This window comes from Mycetomoellerius zeteki, unplaced genomic scaffold, assembly GCF_001594055.1.
Source record: "Mycetomoellerius zeteki isolate Tzet28-1 unplaced genomic scaffold, Tzet1.0 scaffold415, whole genome shotgun sequence".
NCBI lineage: Eukaryota > Metazoa > Arthropoda > Insecta > Hymenoptera > Formicidae > Mycetomoellerius > Mycetomoellerius zeteki.
The window spans coordinates 2,059,803-2,082,919 of record NW_017257409.1 but is presented as its reverse complement, the minus strand read 5'-3'; the positions used below and the strand labels follow the sequence as shown (position 1 = coordinate 2,082,919).

Sequence of the window (23,117 nt, the reverse complement as noted above, 5' to 3'; positions counted from 1 at the left end):
CCCCCTTACTAATCCTTCAATTTATATACAATTAAAAGGAGTCCATTTATCTATTTCATATATATATTTCTATAAACATTTTTTAAAAAGTAATTATATGTATTTAAAATATTTTTAAAGTCGCATATGATTTTAAAGACAATTACAGAGGATGTTGTTTTTTACCAAATACTGTTAAGTATTTTGTGTTGCCAATTAAGAATAATCGTATATTTGTTAAAAATAAAAGGGATTATATATGAATGAAGGAAATACTATATCACTGGTCAACTGATATAATTAGATATAAGGAAGAGCGATCAATTAATAAACAGGAACATTTGCCAGGTCGAAAACATCATTAAATCCGATCATCCTTTTGCTGGAAAGAAAACCGGAAATCGCATTTCTCGATGCAGTGTCCTACTTTCCATTGGTCTATTGGATGCGCGGTTCTATCGACTGTTTAGATGATCTTCTCCGGGCTGGTATTACTTTGGCAGAAAATGTTGTAGTCGTAAACAAGGAACTCAACAATTCCGCCGAGGAAGATACTCTGGCTGATTGCAACACGATTGTTGCAGTACAAACTATGTTCAAGTGAGTGCTTACACGATATGTCTTGCAACAAAAATTATCCGTAAGGAAGTATATTTCGACTGTTATTCATAACTTTAGTTTCGATCATTCATAACTTAAGTTGCAAAAAATAATTGTATTGCTACTTATTAATTTAAAATAAATTATTTTTTTACCTAATACGAATACGTTTTACTCTCTAAATATACTAAATATAATATCTTTAAATAAATAGATTATTTTGATGTCTATACTTATAATGATGTAAAGATGAAATAATGTTTACAATATATAATTACATAAATTGAGATTATAAAAATTATTATTAAGTAGGAAAATATTAAGATATATTTTCATAGTGTAACGGCAAATAAAGAGGGAGACTGTTAATAAAATTATGTATTACATTCTCACTTTTCATGAGATTATTCTCTCTTTTTTTGATAGATTCTTCCCAAGCATAAAGAGCATAACAGAATTGTCCCAGTCGAGCAATATGCGTTTCATGCAGTTTCGGGCACACGACAAGTACGCTTTGCATCTCAGCAAAATGGAAAAGGTACTCCTCAGTGCTACTACCGATGACAACTCTGATGAGCCTCCGATGGGCTCCCCGGTAACACGATATCACTCATTCTCCAACCTCTGATTGATTGATTGTTGAATTGATTGATCGATTGACTGCTACATATCTAATGTTATCGTCGCTCTCGTATTAATATTCACGACATACCTGATCCAAAAATATATTATATCAATCAAAATTAATATTTTGCATAATCCCATGCAAACCTGTTCATAAATATCGGTAAAATTGTAACAACAAATGTTTTCGTAGTTGGAACTTATAAAGTTATTTCTTCTATATTTTGTCCTACTTTACTGTTTTCCGGCATGGCTTTTATACAAATCTAATTTCGGTGGATGTAGCGTTCGAGGTTACGGCAAACTTAAAAGGACGCTTCCCAAGATTTGCGATCACCAGCCTCGTAAAGCCATGTCATTGGAAGCGGGAAGAAATTACGAGAGTAAAGTCGCTCCGCGCGGAAATCACTTTGCTCTAAGTGCTGCTTTCCGCATCCACCCTTATCGTACCGCTTGTCAACTTTACCAATGCCATCGCATCTTTACTTTATTCTTTGGTCCGCGATATATACGGAAGAACCCAAGATAACATTTTTTTTAAATAAAATTCTAAAGAGAATAAACCGTAGAAGATAATTAGGTTATAACTGACATCTAGTATCATTTTCCAGTTTCTTTAGAATTTATTTGGTCATTATATGAATCGTACAAAATAAATTCTTTCAATATGTAGATTACTGGAAGAAGTGTTTAATCTTTATATTAATTATGATTTTAATTATGAATTGATTATACATACACTGAAAAAAATTTTGATCATTTTTGGTCCAATGAATGATCGTTAATCAATGTCCGACTTAATGCCCGACTTAATGTAGTTAATTCATTGATACAATAATTAATGATAATATATTATCATATATTATCATATATTATCATATATTATTATATATATAAATAATGAATTTGTTTATATAACTATATATTCATTCTTGCAATGAATTCTAGTAATAGTTTTATAACATAAATCATTATAAGAATTCATTGGACCAATTTTCATTAATTCAATGAATATTTTATTGTATTACATACAGTTTTGGTTCAGTGTACGATCTGAATTATAAGTCGATTATAAATAATCATTTTTAAGTACGTGCATATATTAATTGGAAGTATACCCAATAATAAATTTTATCGATAAAGAAGTTTTTTAATAATAATTATTTTACGAAATATTTTACGAGAGCGATGAAAACATAGAAAACATTGATAACTTTATGAACATTTTAAAAGTAGTCGCTTATGAATTTATAGGTATCGATGCATGAGTCACAATTGACTGATCATCTTTTGTATTGCCCCATGTTAGTGCCCCATTGCACTCAATATATCGATAGCTATTCTTTAGTACATGTTAATATTAAATTAAATGTTATAACATGGTAACACATGTCTTGAAATTGATGCTAAATAGATTAGAATCCTTGAAAAAATATCATAAACTTTTTTTTCGTTTTTTGTACAAATATATACATATATTATTTTATTTTTCTGCATTATATTTAAAGCATGACACATTCAGTTAACCTTAGTCTTACAAGACAAAAATTCCACATTAAATTTACGAATTCCCTTTCGTTTTTTTGTTTAATATGCCACACTATTACACGATACGTCTTCGATCTTTAATCTTTTAATTTCCATTCGTTTGTATGGAGAGGAAAAAAGTTGTAGATTATTTATGTTACATCATTTTCATGCTACTTTGCATGGTGTGATGCGATGTATCGGATATTCAAAAATGTACAATATTTAAAATATTAGTTTTTATTATAATGTATACAGATATTAATGTCCGTCACAAATTTCAATATTTGAATCGGATTTAACTGAAATTATTAAAACAGAAAATAAAAAAGATAATTCTATCCAATATTATATAAATCGAATATATTTTGTGTAATCCTTGAATGATATCATATATCACATTGAATAACAGATTTTTTTATTTGATATACTCTGATGATATGTTATAGATTGCTAGATTAATGTTGATTAATTTCTTTAAATTACCTTATTTTATAGCAATAACGTATTTTTAACATTTTATTTATTTATGAAATTAATATGTAGTTTAGGATTATTTACAAATGCTTGTGTTCGTTTACTAAAAATATTCATTGGAGCACTTAAAAATTGATATTGTTTGCCTTACTGAAAATGTTGATACTCGGGGACGTATTTACCATAAATGAGAAGAGAGAAATATTTGTATACGGGGAGACCCGGGAGATGTGTGAGAATTTATAACACGGGCGATAATAACATTTTAGGAGCGATTGTATGCAGCAAAACCGGGATATTATCTATAAATATGTAAATAAAATTGATGAATGGTAATGTTTACAGAGAGAAAAGGAAAGAGGATCTCACATATCGTATATGTTTCGACTACCGTTCGCCGCCGGCAGTGTCTTCAGCGCCTCGATGTTAGATACTTTGCTTTATCAAGCATTCGTCAAAGATTACGTAATAACGTTCGTAAGGCTATTATTGGGAGTAGATCAAGCGCCAGGATCTGGGTTTCTTACATCGGTAAGTAATTATTTAAAATATATTATATTAATAAGAAATCTGCAAATATGACGAATATATATTTAATTTCTTCATATTAGTTAATTTCTTTGATATACAGGATATGTCTCATTTTAATTTTCATGGAAAAATGTCTCGAGACAAAGTTATACAGCCTGGTAGGGCACAATTTATTTTCGTTCGACAATCCTCAAAAAACGAACCCTTTTAAATTATGACAATTTTAATGAGTTTTTTTAAATCACCCTTTTGGTATTGTGACAATTTTGATAATTTTTTTAATGAATCAATTAGTTCACTTTTGATGATTGATAGGATAATGTTTGTTCAATTTATAGTAATAACCCGAGAATCATTTTTTAAGTTGTGTTACTTTTGAAGTAAAGAAGTGATATATAGGAATTATAAGGAATTATGAATATGTTTGCAAAGAGTTATAAAGAATATTCTATTATATTTGATTATTTATATTATTGGCGAATATAATGGAAATGATTGCAGATGCGTATAACAAAGGATGACATGTGGATAAGAACATATGGTAGATTATATCAAAAACTTTGTTCGACCACCTGCGAAATTCCAATTGGAATATACAGGACGCAAGATACTACTGTATCTGACTCCTCGCACGTAAGTGTAACTTTAGATTTTTCTCATCTAAAAAGAAATATAGTCGAAGTAGAATTTGTTATTTGTATTTTCTAAAAACAGGAAAATTCTTTGAATGGCGGCTGTGAGTAGCGCATGGTTGTGCTCTCGCTCCTTCTTTTGATTTCGTTTCCTGCCCCATTTCTTCTCGTGGCATTTCTCTCTCGGCCTATTCCTACCGCGCATAAATAACGAACCGGAATCGTTGCATCTTGTCGAACTTTCATAGCACGTTATCTCCCCAATTCATTGGTCTTTGCGTCTTTGACATGCATCGTATTAGATTTAGTATGCTCGATTGCAATACAGCTTTCGTTTAAACTCTGACATATAAAATACAGTAAGAAAATAATAGAATTTTAATTAATAGTTATATTTTGATATACGATATTTTGTATATGAACTTTAGTGTATGCTTTGATAGATAAAATTCTTCTACGAAAGCAAAGACAATAGGCCGTTCAAACACAATTCGTCTGACAAATACATACAATACAAAGCGCTTGTGTTTTCGAGCGTTAATGTCCTCAGCGAGAAGCACTTCGATGGAAGAAATCGAGCGGGCGATCGATCTAATCGAACCACAGCAACGTGCTGTACTCGGACGCGAAACACGGCCGCGACGCTATGCGAAATCGCAGCATTGTAGATGCGCTATCATTAGTAAGGGTAGAATTGCTTGTCGTTTTAACAGGGCGACTCAGACGCGGAAAGCGACGCCGGCGTCGGTGTGACGTACAAGGTGCGTCATTCGGCGGCAGCCTCGTGCCTTGCAAATTGCGGTACCCGTGACAAGGGTGCATCTGCTGTGAGTAAAACGTTGACGTGGTGGCTGTTCTTTCTTTCTGATCGTTTTATAAACCTATTTCTATCTTATTCTCCATTCTCGCCTCTATCTTACTATCGCTCTATCTCTTCATACCTTTCTCTTTCTCTCTTCTTCTTCTTCTTCTTCATTCACACTCTCTCTGATGGACGTCCAGACTCGTCTGCCGCAGCACAGCAGCGCATGTGAAACGTATCCCCAAGATTGATTATACACACGTCAGGAATTTTTGATCGTCTTCGCGAAGTCAAAGATATTCTTATCTGTTATATAGATTTAAGATCAATTGTGGCGTTCAGCCGATATCGAGAAGGTGGCTGTAACAGTGAAGTGGTTACAGTTTTTGTAATATCATAAAAGCCGCGCGCGTTAAGCCACTTGTTGCATATCGTAAAAAGATAAATATGCACACATTTGTCCATTTGAATTTATTATACGTTTGATAATTCACATGTAAATATTAACCGGTTTCTCGAGTTTATAAATCTACTTTTATAACCAGCAATAATCACGACAAGATCGCATTAAAAGATATTACAAATAAGTCTCTTATTTGCATTACAACGTCCTACAAAAAACTGCAATTCTTTACTTTATCCTGCACTTTATAAAGAGCACGTAATCTCGAGTGTATAATGCACTATTTTATCACTATTTTATTATATAAAATTATGATGAAAGATAAGGTAGAATAATCAGTACGTTATTCAGGCCACCTCATTGATATTATCGATCGTCACATCAGAATACCTGTCCCAGTGCGTGCGCAGATTTATGTTAATACTTTATTATCTTTTTCATGTATCACCAGTATTCGGTGAGTCTTGGCGACGAGGCACGCGACAATCATGCGCAGCAGATCGAACGGGCGGAGATTGCAAACTTGGTGCGTTCACGGATGGAATCGCTAAACCTCCCGGTTGCCGACTATGACGATGTATCGGAGAAGCGTAACAGTCTCTCCTATGTGATTATCAACCCAAGCTGCGATCTAAAACTCGAAGAAGGTGACATTGTCTACTTGGTGCGACCCAGCCCGTTCTCCGCTCAGAAGACCTTCGAACGACACAACTCTCGCCGCAAGAGCAACATCAGTTTTTGTTCAGCGCAGCTAGTATCGCAGATGAGCGCAGCAGTTGCGGCAGCAGGTCTGCAGACCGGCGGACTGGGTAGTCGTCGCGGTTCCAGCATAGGTTTAGCCAGAGCGCCACCCTTAGGCACGACCAAGTCAAATTCACTGTCTTTACCAGATAGTCCTACCGTGGCCGGCACTCTACGCGGTCGTTCAAACTCGTTGAGGGTGGTCGACGATATTCTGCTGCGACGCAGTAATTCTCTGAGGCAGGGTTTGACGACCAGGAGGAAGAGTAGTCTGGAGGATATCGGTTTGGGTGCGCTTTCACATCCCTCCAATCACAACTCGATCAAGATTGCCTTGAATGGCTCAATTGGTCTGGAAGTGACACCGCCAGAAGAAGGTTCGCAGGCTGGCATCGGCGCTAGCAATACCGGTATTCTCGATGTAGGTCTGCCCTCCATGCCGGAACTTAACGCAGCCTTGGGACCCAGTCTCGGCGCGGGCCTCGGTGGCTCTTTGGGTGGTCTCTACGAACCATCCTCTCTTCAGTATCCAATGGGTTCACCCTGCCAATCGCCGCAGATGCAGGGTACCACACAAGATCCGCAACATATACAGGGGACAATAGTATGATATAACCTAATGTGGGGACGCAGGCTCTCCGGCGTGGCACGAAATAAGTGGCTGTAGCGTTCCCACATAGCGTTTAATGCTAGGCGACATCAAGAATGATGACGTCCTTATAACGATTGTAACAGCTCGATAAAGGATATTTTAACCAGCGTATTTCGTGGGACTGACTAAGCCAGATGAATGAGACGGCTGGAGAGCAAGGTGTTTGCTTCGATGAAATTGATCACATCAGACTAGTGACTATCGCGAGTATTAGAAAATATATTTTGCAATAGATAAAGTAAAGTTGGGATGAAATTATTTCGACAAATTTAATTCAGTTCTAACTCTCTTAATATTAATTTATGTATTATAAGCTTTATAGTTCTCAAATGTAAATACATAAATTTAATAACTTTTATTGCAAGTAAATAACTCACAAATTATTAATGCAGTTTGTTGTTGTTGATACTCAAATTATTTTAATTATCAATCGTTAAAATTTATGAAAATAAATTTTTATAAAATAATGATTGACATTAAATTCTTAATTTTAGATTTTGGTATTAATATTGTTGAATTAGTTCCAATATATATGACAATTTTTTTCACTTAAAAATGACGCAATTTATGACAATTTGTGGATCTAAACGCAAGTATATCATAACTGTGATACGTTAAATTCATTGGTTTTCTGAAGAGCATGCTTTCTATTATGAAAGATCTCATCGGAAATCTCAATGCTACCACGATTATTGATAAAGAATCGCGTCAATCAGAAATCAATATGCGCCCTCTTTATTATTAGAAGACGATATAAAATTACATTATGAGCTTCATATGTTGTATTGTATTTTCTTTTTATAATTTGTACTAAAGTCTATTTATCACATAAACCCATGGCACATACACTCATACACGAAAGTATTCGAACGCTTACATTTTTAACATTCAACGACTGAAATATATATATTAAATTGAAGCATTTAAAACAATATGCTATGTATGGCAAGGGATAGGTCTTAAGATTACATAAGTGATATTATAAAATAATTTAACAATGTATACAGTTTTCACAATACATTTATTGTAAACACGCACCATAAGTGGCTCACAAAAGTATTCGAACTCTGCGGAATCTTCATAATAACTAAGCTTCCGAAAGTCGCAGAATATAAACATTGCTCAGTTCACTGAAAGCTAGTTCAAGGGAAGCACTAATCAAAGTTTTCGCCGCTCAAAATTTTCATTATTAATAATACTACAAAATGAATCAGAAAAAATTAGAAACAAGCAAATCAGTGAGAGAATTAATAGTGAAATGGCATAAGGAAGGCAAATCATATAGTGAAATCGCACGACTTGTCAACAGAAGCAAGTCCACTATTCATTATATTGTGAAAAAATTTAATACGCAAGGTAACATTGCAAATGAGCCCCGTTCTGGACGACCAAAAAAGCTGACTGTGAAAGAAGAAAAGATAATTATACGGAAAATTAAACAAGATCCTTTCACTTCTGCACCACAATTGGCATCAATGGTTGCTACACAGTTCCAAAAAGAAGTACATCCAGAATTATGTCGACGATTGTTACGAAGTAATGGTTTACATGCACGAGTTCCAAGGAGAAAACCCTTTATTAGCAAGAAAAATAAAATTCTACGCTTAAAATTTGCTAAAGAATTTATTAATAAAGACAATTCGTTTTGGGATACAGTATTATTTTCTGACGAAAGTAAATATAATATTTTTGGTAACGATGGACGTAAAAGTGTTCGGAGAAAACAAAACACAGAATTAGAACCGAGAAATTTACGATCAACAGTAAAACATAATGGTGGCTCCGTAAAGGTGTGGGGCTGCATGGCAGCTATTGGAGTGGGAAATCTTGTGTTTATTGATGGGATTTTAGATAAAATGAAGTATTTAAAACTTTTACAAGATAATTTAAAAGACAGTGCATCAAAATTGAATCTGCCCAATAACTATTACTTTCAATCAGACAATGATCCGAAGCATTCAGCGAAAATTGTCAAAGAATGGGTACTGTATAATGTTCCACACATATTGCCACATCCACCACAAAGTCCCGACTTAAATCCCATCGAGCATTTATGGGATGAGGTGGAAAGAAAATTAAGAAATACAGCTATTACTTCGAAAGAAACGTTGAAACAAAATATCATTGAAATATGGCAATCAATAGACGCAAATGTTACTTCGAAGTTAGTCCACTCAATGGAAAATCGTCTTAAGGCTGTAATAAAAGCAAAAGGCGGATCAACTTCTTATTAAAACTGTGAATTATTCAATTTAAATAACTATTAAATGTACCGTTCGAATATTTTTGTGAGCCACTTATGGTGCGTGTTTACAATAAATATATTGTGAAAACTGTATACATTGTTAAATTATTTTGTAATATCACTTATGTAATCTTAATACCTATCCCTTGTTATATATACCATATTGTTTTAAATGCTTCAATTTAATATACATATTTCAGTCGTTGAATGTTAAAAATGTAAGTTCGAATACTTTCGTGTATGAGTGTACAAAAGCGTAAGGCAGTAAGACGTAAGCAGTAAGGAAATCGTAACATTGGATTCGCTACTAGTCTTATGGTCTGTACTGTGATTGGTCAATTTGCTTACAGCTTACGTCTTACTGTCTAACGTTTTTGTATGTGCTATAGACTTAATAACACAACTACGTTCTTAAAACGTTTTGCTCTCTAGGTCGCCTTTAGCGAATTGACATTCGTGTCTACGACTTCATTCATCGGGTTATGATGAACTCATATAAAATTAGTGCGCGAAATGGCACTTAAAAAACGCTTTGTATGACGGTGAACAAGCATATATTTTTAATTATTTGCAATCTGAACGTACAATTACAATGCAAATTACTACGAATTGACATCATTTTCTGAATTGTGGGGGATTTAAAAAACATTTTGTTTAAATATGAAATGTAACAAAAATTGTTGTAAATCTTATTTATTTTCGACAATTTTCTTTTAATCGAGATAGAGATAAAAATTATAGGTTTTTTATTAAAAGGTTGATTTTTTAACTTATAATTGTCACAATTACAATTAATAATTTTAAAATTAAATCATAATTTATAATAAATGCTTGTCCGTCATCTACTTCATACATTCTCGAGATTATCGAGAGTATACAACAGGAATCTTCTATAATGTGTTTCTCGATTCTTACCTAGCGTTGCGCTCAGCGATCGAGCGTGAATAATTTTATAATAGAGAGAAAATTTACGGCGAGAAAGAGTCTATTATATATATATATATATATATCATAGAGATACGCTGTATGACCACATTTTAATCATATCATGCGAGAGTGCCGCTCACGCGGAAGTCATCATTATATTCTACATAAATAAGAAAAAGAGTATTTTAGAAAGATTTAAGTGCTTAGAACATGCGCATATATTATCATGACTTTTCGCGTGACTAATAAATCGTCAATGAATTTTAATGTCAAATCGCAGGACGATTGTCGACCTTCATGACGACACCGAGATTTACGGTTGATATTTTAAACCAATATAGACAAGAATCGTATCACGAAAATTACGTGATAAACGAAAATCAATCGCAAGTGAATCGCACGAAAACTATTACTACTATTACCTTCTTCTTCTACTTAATTTACTCTCCTATTAGTTTCAGTCCCGATCCGCGTTTCGTGGGTATTATCCCAAGAGTTAGTTATCGTTAGTGAGTGAGTACAATTATTTTCGCTTGATAATTCAACAATTCGTTCAATTATTTAGTCAAATTCGAGTGAGTCGTTATTTGCGACTCAAGACAAGTTGCATCGATTGAATTATCTAACTGTGGATGACGTATTTCTGGTTTTTCTCTAGATTGTTATATCTTCAGAGTAGTAACTTCGATAGAAAAGAATAATTATAAAATTATAAAAATTTTTTAAGTATGTAAAAGATTTTTAAAAGGATACTTAAAAAATTAATGATAAAGTGTTGCCTGAGGAAGATATGAGTGCATCACAGCTAGCCAAATTGGTGCAACAGGCCACAATAGAATCTAATCTTTGATGTGACGTCACAATCGTGACGCTCACAGCCAAATGTAATTGTTCGTTGACCAATTTACACTTTTCTTCGACCAATCGAGTTATATTACCGAGTACCTACTTCGATATTACTTTCATTAAGCTTAGTCAATTTAATGCTGATAAATGCGCGGTCAGAAATCTATTTCACAAAACAACTTTTGGATAAATATCTCCTCCTTGGATATACCTCAAATTATTATTTATTTTATTATTTTTTTATTTAAATAAACATTCTAATATATGTATAAAATAATTTGACATTTGCAATGAAAATAATAATTACATAAAATAATATTATAAACAATAAAAGGTATTGATTTAATTAATAATAAAGTTAAGTGACCATTATACATTCGTTAGAAGTCTGTACTTATTATTTTTTTTTTCAATTTTATTAGCTTTAAATCGTTTATAATTTAAATATGTCTATACCTATCACTTTTGTTTAACATTGAGAATGACCCGATCAGGCTCGAAACGCCGTTTGTATTTTATTTTTACAATTTTGTTTAGTTCTTATATTAATTATATTATATCAATTATTTACATACTGTTTTTGTTATCCCTTCGTAGCCTTTCTCAATACATTTATTATTAATTTATATTATTTGAACCATATTACACAATGTATATTGATTTAATTACTAATATTAAAATAAAAAATTTAATTCATTATTATTTAATTTTTGCAATTTAATCCGTAATTATATGAAAAAAATTAAAATAATTTTTTATTATTATCCTTGAAATAAATGCTTTATCTACGCAGATAAAACAAGATATATCATCTACTCGATATGTTACAAAATAATTGGAATTTAAATTTAATTTGATTATAACAAAAATTAAAAGTTAGACATTTTTAAGAGCGCAAATCACAAAATAGAAAACTGAAAAGTCGATTTGTGGAACAGACCAGCCAAAGTAAATACGATAATTCTTTTGGGCGAAACTGAGACAAGGTGTGAAGCAGGTTTTGAATGCGCTTTACAAAATCAAAATGTAAGATAAGAAACACACCATGTCTCTCTTTTCCCTCAGGCTCGCTTTACACCCACAATTGAAAATATCAAAATTATCGTCTCACGTACATTGAATTATCACATTTTCGTCGTTCTATTATTTGATCGAAGCAAAATCGACCATTTCCAACATTTGGTCGTCCACGCGTTTAAATTTTTAATTAAATAGTTTTTTCTCTATACCACTCTTCCCTTTATTAACTTTTTATTTTTTTCTGTTTGATTAGCTCTGAATCCTTTATCATTGATAGCTCGTAGATTTTTATACGAGATACCTTGTGAACAAATAATTTTTCAGAGAAGAATAATAAAGAATTTTTTATGTAGCAAGTAGAAGAGATTTTTGAATTCCGACTATAAAAAACACAATAATATATCGCGATCTTGTCTTAAACAATAATCGATTTAGAGAAACTTAACAGTTTTGTATAATTTTATCGAGGAACGTATGACAGAGAGAAGACCGCCCGACTATAGTAGAATTATCGTTTTGATAATGTTCTTATCTAAAATAGTATTAGTAAAGAGAACAACAAAAATTACGTGATTTACCACCTTCTATTTCCAATTAAAAATTTATGGCTCAAGTTCTCGAGACTTTTCGCTGAAACTTTCTTTCCTTTCCTTTAAGGAAAAATTCCACTGAATTGCGATTACTTTCAGATGACACAATATATCATGGAATCTAAATTTTTTTGTTTATGTGAACAAATATCTCGATGGGAAGATTATCATTGTAAAATGACAGAAATAAATTTAATCCTAGGGATGCATCGAAAGTATCCATGTATCCACACGATATTGCGAGAGCGAGTAAAACGATTATTCGGAGAGTATATATAACTTATAATTAATTATAGGATCAATCTAATATAATGTGACCTGACTCTTCATAGCTGAATTTAATAATCTATAGTGTATCACATTACAAATTTTAATGCGGCAAAGTTACAGCAATCTGTCGCAAGGCGCTTGTCGCTCTCGAGGAAGATTGTTTGAATTACGTTTCGAATGAGGGCGCGATGGATTCCGCGAAACTCTGTATGAAACTCTTCTTACAATATACAAGAATTGAACCTGCCCATGCAATTCTTATGTAATGTAGGATAAATACAACGATTTATCGTGTGTGCAACGTGTGTGACTTCTCAAAAAGTAGAACATTGAATTTGATTTGACTTATTTGAAATATATTTATTTCACCTCAATTTATATTAAAAAATGTAAAATCTGCGAAAATAAAGAAAATACCTTATATTTAAAAAATATAATTTGTTGGGGTAGCATTGGTATTAATTAATCTGTAATAACTTGACTATTTTTTATTAATGGAACAAATTGTTCATTTTTTTTTTCATCAAAGTTATTAATGATAAAACAAAAGAATTATTAATGTTCATGTTTTTCTCATTTCAGCTTTTCTCGTTCAATGTGTATCAATATCCATATCCATCAATAGTTTTTCATTGTTAGAACTCGATATTTTAATAACTTTACTTATGTTTGAAATTTAAAGCTGTATTGAAATGATACAGAAATTATTTCTCACATTCGTAATTCGAAGAGTACAAGTTTTTTTCTTAATATTTATAAAATCGCTTGTACAGTACTCGTCGTTCAATGTGTATCAACGTCCATATCCATCAATAATTTTTCATTGTTAGAACTCGATATTTTAATAACTTTACTTATGTTTGAAATTTAAAGCTGTATTGAAATGATACAGAAATTATTTCTCATATTCGTAATTCGAAGAGTACAAGTTTTTTTCTTAATATTTATAAAATCGCTTGTACAGTACTCGTGCCTTTATTAGGCGAGAATACACATTAAGCGACTATATACGTTTTTTAAAGGTTTCATATACAATTAATTTTTCACAAAATATTTATGATATTTAGTATTGATTCTTTTGATAATTTTAATATATCTCTCACAGCTACAAGATTTGATTCAAATTTTCTGCTAAATTTAGTGCAAAATTTAGATCGATTATCTGAATTCTATTTACTTAATATTCATATTTTCTTTAATCAATATGAAATAAGAATTAAATAGTTATTCAGCAGTCAGATAGTTTAATAGTTTAATAGTAAATATATAAAAATATATAAAAATGCGGACCATTATTCTTTTCTCCCACGATTTTCGCATGATTGTAATAACGTACGTTTAATTTTAATGAATACTTCCTTATTAATATTTATATCAAATATTTTATGTAGCGTGTTTCTTCATCTCTAAAAATATGCTTAAAATTAATTATATTATTTACAAAAAGGAATTTATATGTATTTTATTTCCAAGAAGTGATTAACTTTACAGTTTTAAATAATATTCACTCCCTCAGGTATTTTGATTACAATTACTTTGCTATATGCCGCTTTCCTGATTAGAAGTAGCCATATTTGAAAGCGTGAATTTGTTTTCCAATTTGAAGAGAGGCGCATGTCTTTTCTTGCGGATGCACCAGATATCACACAAGTTCCTTCGAAAGTTTAAGCAAGAGCTTGGTGCACCTCGAATGAGCTCTCTTCGAATGGCATGAGTCTTACAGAAGTGTCCAGCTGGTTTTTATGATAAGATTTACGTAATTAAGCATTCCTCGACCACAAATACAAATGTAAACGGCTGTACGTAATGTAAAATAATAAAAATAGAAAATAGAGAGAGAGAGAGAAAGAGAGAGAATGTATCTATATAGATAAAAAAAAGATATATATACATATATACATATGTATATATTATATATGCGACGTTGTAACGCGATGCGTGCGATATGCATGTAAATTTATTATAAATAAATTATTATAAAGCAATAAAAAGAACGTTTCTTCATAATATCTATTACAATATCTGTTAATAATATTTGTTATTAAGAAAATTTCTTATTCTATCTTTCTATCTTACTATCCGGATTATTGTTATATATTAATTATACATATATGTAAAGGTATGCTAAAAATGCTAATATCTATTGTGCAGAAATTTATTTAAATACGTATTAAAAAATTTTTTTGAAATAAGAACATGAGAAAACGCATTCTAAAAGAAATAATATTTCTTGTAACTTTAAAAAAATTTTGTTAATTAATAATAAAATAACTGAATTTTTAATATTTAAATATTCTTATTTTATAATAATTCTTATTTTTGAAATTATAAGTAAAAGTAACATTATAATGAATTATAGTAAAATTATTTGATTTTTTCTTCTCTGCGCTTTCATTCTTACAAAATATTCCTTCCCTTTCGTTCTTTTATAAAATTAGATTAGAAAAATTAAAAATTGTATCATAACAATTCATATTTATATCAGGCTTTCAAGATAATAATTCTAATTTTTGATAAGTTGACCGATATTTTAGTTAAAAAAATAATTGTTTATTATTACTCGCTAAAGACAGAGGATACTGAAAACAATAAAGCTAGGAAATTATAAATATGTGTATGTGGAATGTTTATTATACGTGTTTATGCACAAGTGTCCTATATACATTACATATATATTATGCGTAACATCGTTCATCTGCTTAATACATTATAAATACAAGATTTAAATACATTATCGACAGAAATGAGTCCAGCTAATAGACACTTTTTATAGGCTTCAGTACATTTTCAGTAAACTGTCCTACTATGTTACCTCTCGGATGGTAACATGCCACTACAACACATGAACCATCTCGTTTGGCCATTGCAATACCCATTTCGGTTGTGTTTTTCCAGACAATTTGCGTAAAATGGCCTGCAAATAAGAAATAAAAATATTGCGAGCTCATTTTATTTATAATTTGTCACATTTAAAAAAATTTTTAATAATTATTTTCTAATAATTTTTAATAAATACGTTATTAAAAAAAATTATAAATTAGATACGTAATTTAAAAAAATATAAATTTTATTATAGCAAAATAAGTATGAAATTAAATTAATTAATTTCTCACGAATGGAAATATTGCGATACATACATGTGTTAAGAACTTTTGGCTCGATACTAAATTTATGTTCTTTCCTCTCGGAATACCACTTTGAAATGACTTCACGTGCGGAAACGATCAGTTTAGGATCAGAACACTGCATTGAATAAATATTTTCGCCATACGGAGACGACGATTGAGGTACGAGTTTATTTGTGTTTAGCAACGTATTTGCCCAGGCCTAAGTATGAATAAATATATATATATATATATATGTGTATAATGCAGCTGACTTTTATAACGTTTTTTACACAATTCCTAGTCAATTAAAAATATATTTAATAATTAATCTATACATATAAATACGTTCTAATGATAATATTGTATATTCTGAAATACCTTGGCAGCTGCTGTTAATTCCGGACTTAATCTTAAATCCGGTACGCGATGCTTTCTTCGATACTCATTATGAACCAGTAAGGCCTCCTGCTGCCACGTTTGCTCGTCTATATAATGTTGTTTTAGATCAGTAAAATTAATCCGTTTCGTAGGACTTGCATCCACGGGTGGAAGAACATTCTCCGTGAAACTGCCTAAGAAATTTCCAGCGGGATTGTAATTACACACAACATAGACTTCGCCATTTCGATTTCTAGCCATTCCCACCCCTAACTCAGTACTGTCCCTCCAGATCACTTGTGTGAAGTGACCAGTCTTCAACGTTGTAGGCTCCTTTCCATATTGATGTTGAGCTTCTTCAGCATACCTACAATAGATAAAAGTTTTAATACGTTATATTTATATATGAATATAATTACCTTATTAAATAAAAAAAAAATTATCTGTGATACAGATTTTTGCTACCGATTTTTTTATACAGATTTGTGTTAAACATATTCGTAAAAATTTTTAATTATTATTTTTAATTACAAATAATTATCTACATTAGACGATTTGATAGGAAAATATAATTAAATGTTTAAAATAACAATTTTAAAGTCAACAGATCTCTATCTTCTTTTAATTTGCATTTAAGGTTGATCCAGATATATATAGATATATTGATTAAAAAAAAGAACAATAATAATTTTTATTTCATCATTATGTTAATTATGATTTCATAATTAACATAATGATGAAATAAAACACGATTTTAATGTAATATAATGTGGTAACTGTGTCATAACATAATATACCTATGCATTAACAATAAATATATGCAACCATCTCACCATTCATTCACCGGCTCTTCGCCACCGATGACTGTCTTTGGATTGGAGCTCCACATACAATAGAGATTCTCTCCATAGTCAATATTCGCCCTGTGTTCTAATCTACCTTTAGCGGCCAATATATTAGCCCAGTCTTGACTTGTTTTGCACAGCTGAAAATAAACAAATACCGTTATTTATCGTTTCCAGTTAAAGTTGTTAGCAGAGATCCCTCCATTCTTCGGAGAATGAGACAAGTATAAAAAATCGACTTTCTTCAATTCTCGGAAGTTGTTCAGTGAGGGTTACGATTTTATTACAATTTTATTGCAAAAGAAAGATCGACAGTAACCTGCTTGCTGAGTCGTAACGGCGGTACTCCATGTCGCGATCGGTAGAAATTATGCGTGTCGAGACAGACGTTAATAAATTCCTTCGGAGGTCCCGATCTGCGTACAGACGGTTTACGTGTGTCAATCTTTGTTATCTATAACATATAGAGACAACATCGTATGACGGATTGAGATTAAACAGTAAATCCATAATCTGTTAGTAAAATCTATGAGTATATTCACAAAGATTCTAATTAAGCATTTCATTACATTTCATTATAATAAAACATTTAATGTGTTTTTCAAATATCACATTGAAGTTTTAGATTTAAAAAAATTTGTTTATATCACTGACTTAAAATCTACACATTTTGTAAATGTCATATTTATTGATTTTAAAATTATAAAATTTTACTGATATATGTCAATGGCATTATTACGTATCTTTCACAAGATTTTAAAGGTTTTTAAAAAATCAGAAAATAATACAAATGCTATCGTTATTTAATTATGAATTGAGAACAATGCCAACGATATATAGTAAGCAATATAATCATGTAAATGGTAAAAGCCGGACAGTGTCCTTAATAACTTAAACGCAGAATCATCTATAGGAAAAAACTAACTGGCAGAAATGATTTCCCATCGTCCTGTAGGAATACGATCATCTGCTACACTATTAGAATATCCATAGATAAGCTTCTACCCGTGCTTCCGTTTGCGTGCGCACGTGAACGCTCGTTAAATTTCTCTTACTTGCTGAGAAAATTATCGAATGTAATAAATTACTAAAATATAAATAATGAAGAAATAACACACTTTTTAGAATGTTATTTCAATGACTGAATTAGAGATTGTAATCTAAAACGAAACAGCGATAATTATCGTGAGACTCGAACTGACGATAGGTTCAGAGCTTTCCGACAATCATCTGTTTAATTGCTTTTAAAGGTCTGTTCTTTTTAGCTCAACTTCTTGCATAGTTCATTTTTCTCTTTTTCTTTTCATGTAAGAGAGAAAAAGAAAAAAGATGCAAGAAGGTCAACTGAAAAGAACAGATTGACCTTTATAATTTGCAAAATGTAGGCGGTGACTTAAATTGAAAGTCAAAAAAGTAACATTGCGGATTATTAAATAATGTTTCCAATAATAATCTTCAAAATACTGCTTAAAAAGAGTTAATTAAATATTCATAAATAGGGAATTTGTGAAAGAAAAGAACAAAAATTTTGATACCGCTAGATTCGGCTAGATTAAATAAAATTCAAGTAAGTTGTTTCAATTACCAGTTATCAGTGCCAGTTAGTCGGCTAAAAACTTAGCGGTTATTGAGTTCGCTGTTTGATGAATATACATGAGTTCGCGCTACAAATCGCTTAACCGTTTTGTAAGCAAGGCCATTAGCATGAGTGCAAAAACATCACGCGCGTATGAAGAACAAGTCCGGCGAATGAGAACGCGACGCCACGCGCGCGGAAAATGGAGCGGAAAAATCGATTCCGCGAGCGCACGAAGTGCGATTTAAACTTCTGACAGATTAGTCATCGCATTAGCCGAACGATCATCTCAATGATCCACCAATCATCCAAAAGGTGCAAACCAGTGACTCTCGAAAAAGGAGCGATCCTGAGTCATCGCGAGTGGCATGCACCTTTCCGCGAAGCAAATCTTATGATGTTTAGGCTCCTTTCACACTGCACGCAATGTCACGTGCAGCAAAGATAGTCGTCAAAGAGTTACGCTTTCCAACCGGCTAATTTACCAAGTAGGTTGAAACCAAAAGACTCCTAACATGAAGAAATTGCGGTAGATTGAATGATGAAAAATTAGTTAGCGAAGAATAGTCATCAAGTTAGAATCAATTAACATTTTTGTTTCTATTTAAATATATTTCTTTATTTAAAACATGTAAATATGTCAATTCTTTTTTAGAATCATCCAGCATTGCTAGTTCATAATTGTACCGAAAAATACCCATAGCTAAACATAGACAATTATTTGTTACATAAACAGCTTCTTAATTAAACGCGGTTTATTTTCACAAGAAACTTATGATGCAAATGTAGCCTTACAAAGTATAACACTTTTATAAACACATTTAGATATAATTTATCACGTAGTACAAGTAGCACGAACTAAGTGCTTATTACGTTACATTGTAATATTGTCAGTATGATCAGCAATTTACATAATACTATTTGTTTTCTTCATTTATAAGCGCAATATAAACGTTTGCATTGCGCATTTATGTAAAGATATACAGCTAAAAAAATTTCCATTGCTTTACCGTTTAGACTTTCTTGCAAAAGTTTGATTAACAACCTTGGAAATTTAGGTAATAAAAATTTTAAATAAGAAAAAAAGAATTATTACGACTTCAGAATTTCAAAATCATGGAACTTTAGCTTCTTTATTTCTTGAAATTATTAGATTTTAGAGTTCTGTATTCCAAGCGTTTATCTTGAATTCTTTTAATTTTATATTTTCAAATTTATATTTTTAGTGAAATATCAATAGGCAGTTACGATAAATGTCGATACCTGTGAGGACGAATATCTCGCAGAATCGGGAGATGCCGAAGAGGACCTAGCGCTGCTACAAGACATGCCATCGCTTCCTAGACTACCATGGAAACTACCGTGCAAGGAATTCGACAAAGGACCCGGTGATGCTGGCGATGCCGTCAACGGAGACTTCGATCTTACTGAATCTGTCCTCGACCTGAAAGTAGACCGATTATATGGTGTACGAAGAAATACAAAGCGTTCCTTTTTGTTCCAGACAGCACACAGTGACGTATGAATACTTAACGCTTTAAATAAGCAGATCGAATTTATCGAGTTTTTTGCACTAGAAGCGATTTTATATGAGCGAATGTAGATCAAATATTGTTCGAATTGGATATGCTTTAAGAATACCTTACAACTTATAATTAGCTATTTATTAATCTTCTGTAGACATTATAAAAATCATTAAAATTGTTAATTCTGTTAATAGTTATCGATAAATAATTAGTTTTATAGAAATGAAATTTTAATATATGAACTATAGTTACATACATACATACATTTGTAACTACGTGGATTAATATTATCAAATAAGTACACAATGGTGTCTAAGGAGAATTGTTAGTGAAATAAGAACTTTAAATACAAGAACTTTGAATACAAATAAGAAAAAATGTTATTATAACTTTATTAATTTAATAAGAAAGAAACATAAATTATTCAAAAAGTATTATTTAAAAATTGGTTTTGAAAAGAATTTACAGTGATGATATTTAAAAAATAATGAAATTAAAGAATGCAATAGTAATTTATGTTTGTTAATTATTATACAAATATTATATATATATACACACACATGTAAAATATAGTAGGATCAAAATGTGTCAAAAGAATTGCGTAAATGATCCAAATATTTAATGACAGAAGTACAATAAATCGTAATCCAAAGTCAATATTATCTTAAATCGTAGTAATTCAGAATTTTTATCTTATCGTTAAAGCTCGTTTAAAAAACGCCATTCCCCTACAGCACAAAATTGTACAAAAGTTGCAGCAACGCTGCTGCAATATTACAGCAATATTGCATGTTGCAGCAATATTGCAGAGATTTTGCAGCGATATTGCTGCAAATTCTGTGCTGTATAGGTTGTTTTTTTAATAATTCTTAAAGCAAATTATAAAATTAAAATTACATAATATTATTTTAAGACGGCATAATCTAATATCATAATCAATATTCTTTTTCAGACTGGCATAAATTTACTTTAATTATATGAAGTGTAATTGACATTTATAAGGTATAAAATTTTAAATACTGTTCTTTACGTATCTCGATGGAATGAGAGCAAGCAAAAAAGCCAATGAAGTTACGATGTGTCATGATCTTGATTGTAGAGATCACATAGACGATCATTATGGCATGTGCAATGAATCGAAGCGATCGAACGTGAGAGTATTTAATAGCACACTGTGTAATTACAACGATGTATCTTTAATCTATAGTTCTCTAAAATGTTTCGATAGGCTGAATACTGTTTACCCCAGTAAACAATTCACGACGTATAGATATCCATTATATGCTAATGCAAACCCATGATCATTTCATGCAAAATTGCATATTGACTAATGAATAGCAATTTTACCGGACTATGCAGTTAACTTCGCATTAAGATACAAACAGATTCAATTTATTTACCGCGAAAAACGATCTTTGTAAATTATGTTGCATAATTTTGTCATGATTCACTAAAAATCTGTAGATGACTCTTGAATTAAAAATACATTTTAAAAATACATTTTGAGAAGCTCGATATTATTCGACGAATTGACAAATCTGTTCATTTATTATTATGTTTATATGAAGTAGACATGTTCTGAGCAGGAAGTTCTGAGAATATTTAATGTGCGTTTAACGAGTTTCAAGTAATTCGCGATCTGACATCTGCGGTTTATTGATGAACGAACACACCAACAGCGCATCAAACGGCGCAAGAACATATTTAGAACAGGAACTACTTAAATTATAAATCATAAAAAATTTTTAGGAAAGTCTCGCGAAAAAATTTAATTAGATATAAATTTTAATTGAACAGCTGTGAGCATTTATGTAAAATAAAGCATAACGAAAAAATATCCATTTGTATTTACATATTATAAAGTTAACCAAAATTAATATAATTTTTCTTTATTTACGTGAATTAAAACATCTAAATGTGAAAAAAACCGTTTCAATTGAAGCAATCAAACAATTTAAACTTTATTAAAAGTTCGAACGATTTCAGTATTCAGCCGAAAGATGTTACATCACAGAAAGCCAAGGGAGAGCTGAAAATTCCAGGGTCCTTATTGAACCTCATTAAAGATCATGTGAAACGACTTCATCGTGCTTATCTACGTATATGTATGTCGTCACATATGCTTTTACGAATATGGTTCATACTTCCTTCTTCCTACGAGTTTCTGCAACGCGTCCACGGCCATGGTCGCCGCAAAAGAAAGGTTGTTAGTTTCCTTTGTTACGTCGCGCCCAGAGGAAGAAGACTGATTGTAACTCTCCAAGATGCTATAAGGGTCCGATCACAATAAAATACAGCATATCTTATAATAAAACATGAGTAATATTTTTTAAAGTTTTGAGCTGATTTATATTTAATTAAAGTCTTGTTTTCATGATTAAACAATACTTTATAAATAATTTTCGAAATAAAATATTAGCAAGAAATTTTAATAAGAATAAAGTTTTGTTGTACACAGTCACAAAACTAATTAGCCAAATAGTGGGCCATTATATTAATGATTTTCCCTTCGAACTATTGCTTGGATTAAAAATTGTTTTACGCACACATTTTGACATTAACAATTAATAATTATAAATATTTGGATAATTAATTGTGAAATTACTGCTGTCATAATATGTACGTGGAATCACAATTTTTAATATTCGGACAACAGTTTTAAAAAAATTATCAATAACATTATAATGACATATTGTCTAGTTACCTTTCATGATGGTATATTTATGCTCTTAAAATATTAGGTATCGCGGAAAGTTCGTGTCGTTTTTTCAAGAGAAGTTTATAAGGGAAAAAACGATACGAACTTTCCGCAATACCTA

The 23,117-nt window shown here is 31.2% G+C and overlaps 2 protein-coding genes across 6 annotated transcripts in view; one reads left to right on the top strand and one right to left on the bottom strand.

The window, feature by feature from the left end:
• Positions 1-7,207, top strand: part of SLO2 (slowpoke 2) — a 104,453-nt gene extending 97,246 nt beyond the window's left edge. The window contains 6 exon segments of the mRNA XM_018453866.1: positions 328-579; positions 1,006-1,117; positions 3,553-3,738; positions 4,240-4,371; positions 5,084-5,197; positions 6,027-7,207. Of these exon segments, the coding sequence (XP_018309368.1) occupies positions 328-579; positions 1,006-1,117; positions 3,553-3,738; positions 4,240-4,371; positions 5,084-5,197; positions 6,027-6,926 (1,696 nt within the window). The 3' untranslated portion in view covers positions 6,927-7,207.
• An 8,276-nt stretch (positions 7,208-15,483) lies between these two features.
• LOC108726418 (probable pathogenesis-related protein CaO19.6200) overlaps positions 15,484-23,117 on the bottom strand; it is a 39,666-nt gene continuing 32,032 nt past the window's right edge. For 3 of the 5 annotated variants that reach the window (XM_018453979.1, XM_018453980.1, XM_018453976.1), the window contains exons 3-9: positions 22,443-22,565; positions 20,036-20,216; positions 17,516-17,650; positions 17,185-17,336; positions 16,352-16,718; positions 16,004-16,193; positions 15,484-15,780 (exon numbers count right to left, since the gene is read on the bottom strand). In XM_018453979.1, coding sequence (XP_018309481.1) covers positions 15,620-15,780; positions 16,004-16,193; positions 16,352-16,718; positions 17,185-17,336; positions 17,516-17,650; positions 20,036-20,216; positions 22,443-22,565 — 1,309 coding nt within the window. In that variant the 3' untranslated portion in view covers positions 15,484-15,619. The remainder of the gene's footprint in view (positions 15,781-16,003; positions 16,194-16,351; positions 16,719-17,184; positions 17,337-17,515; positions 17,651-20,035; positions 20,217-22,442; positions 22,566-23,117) is intronic. The other 2 variants (XM_018453977.1, XM_018453978.1) reach the window with 1 other exon arrangement.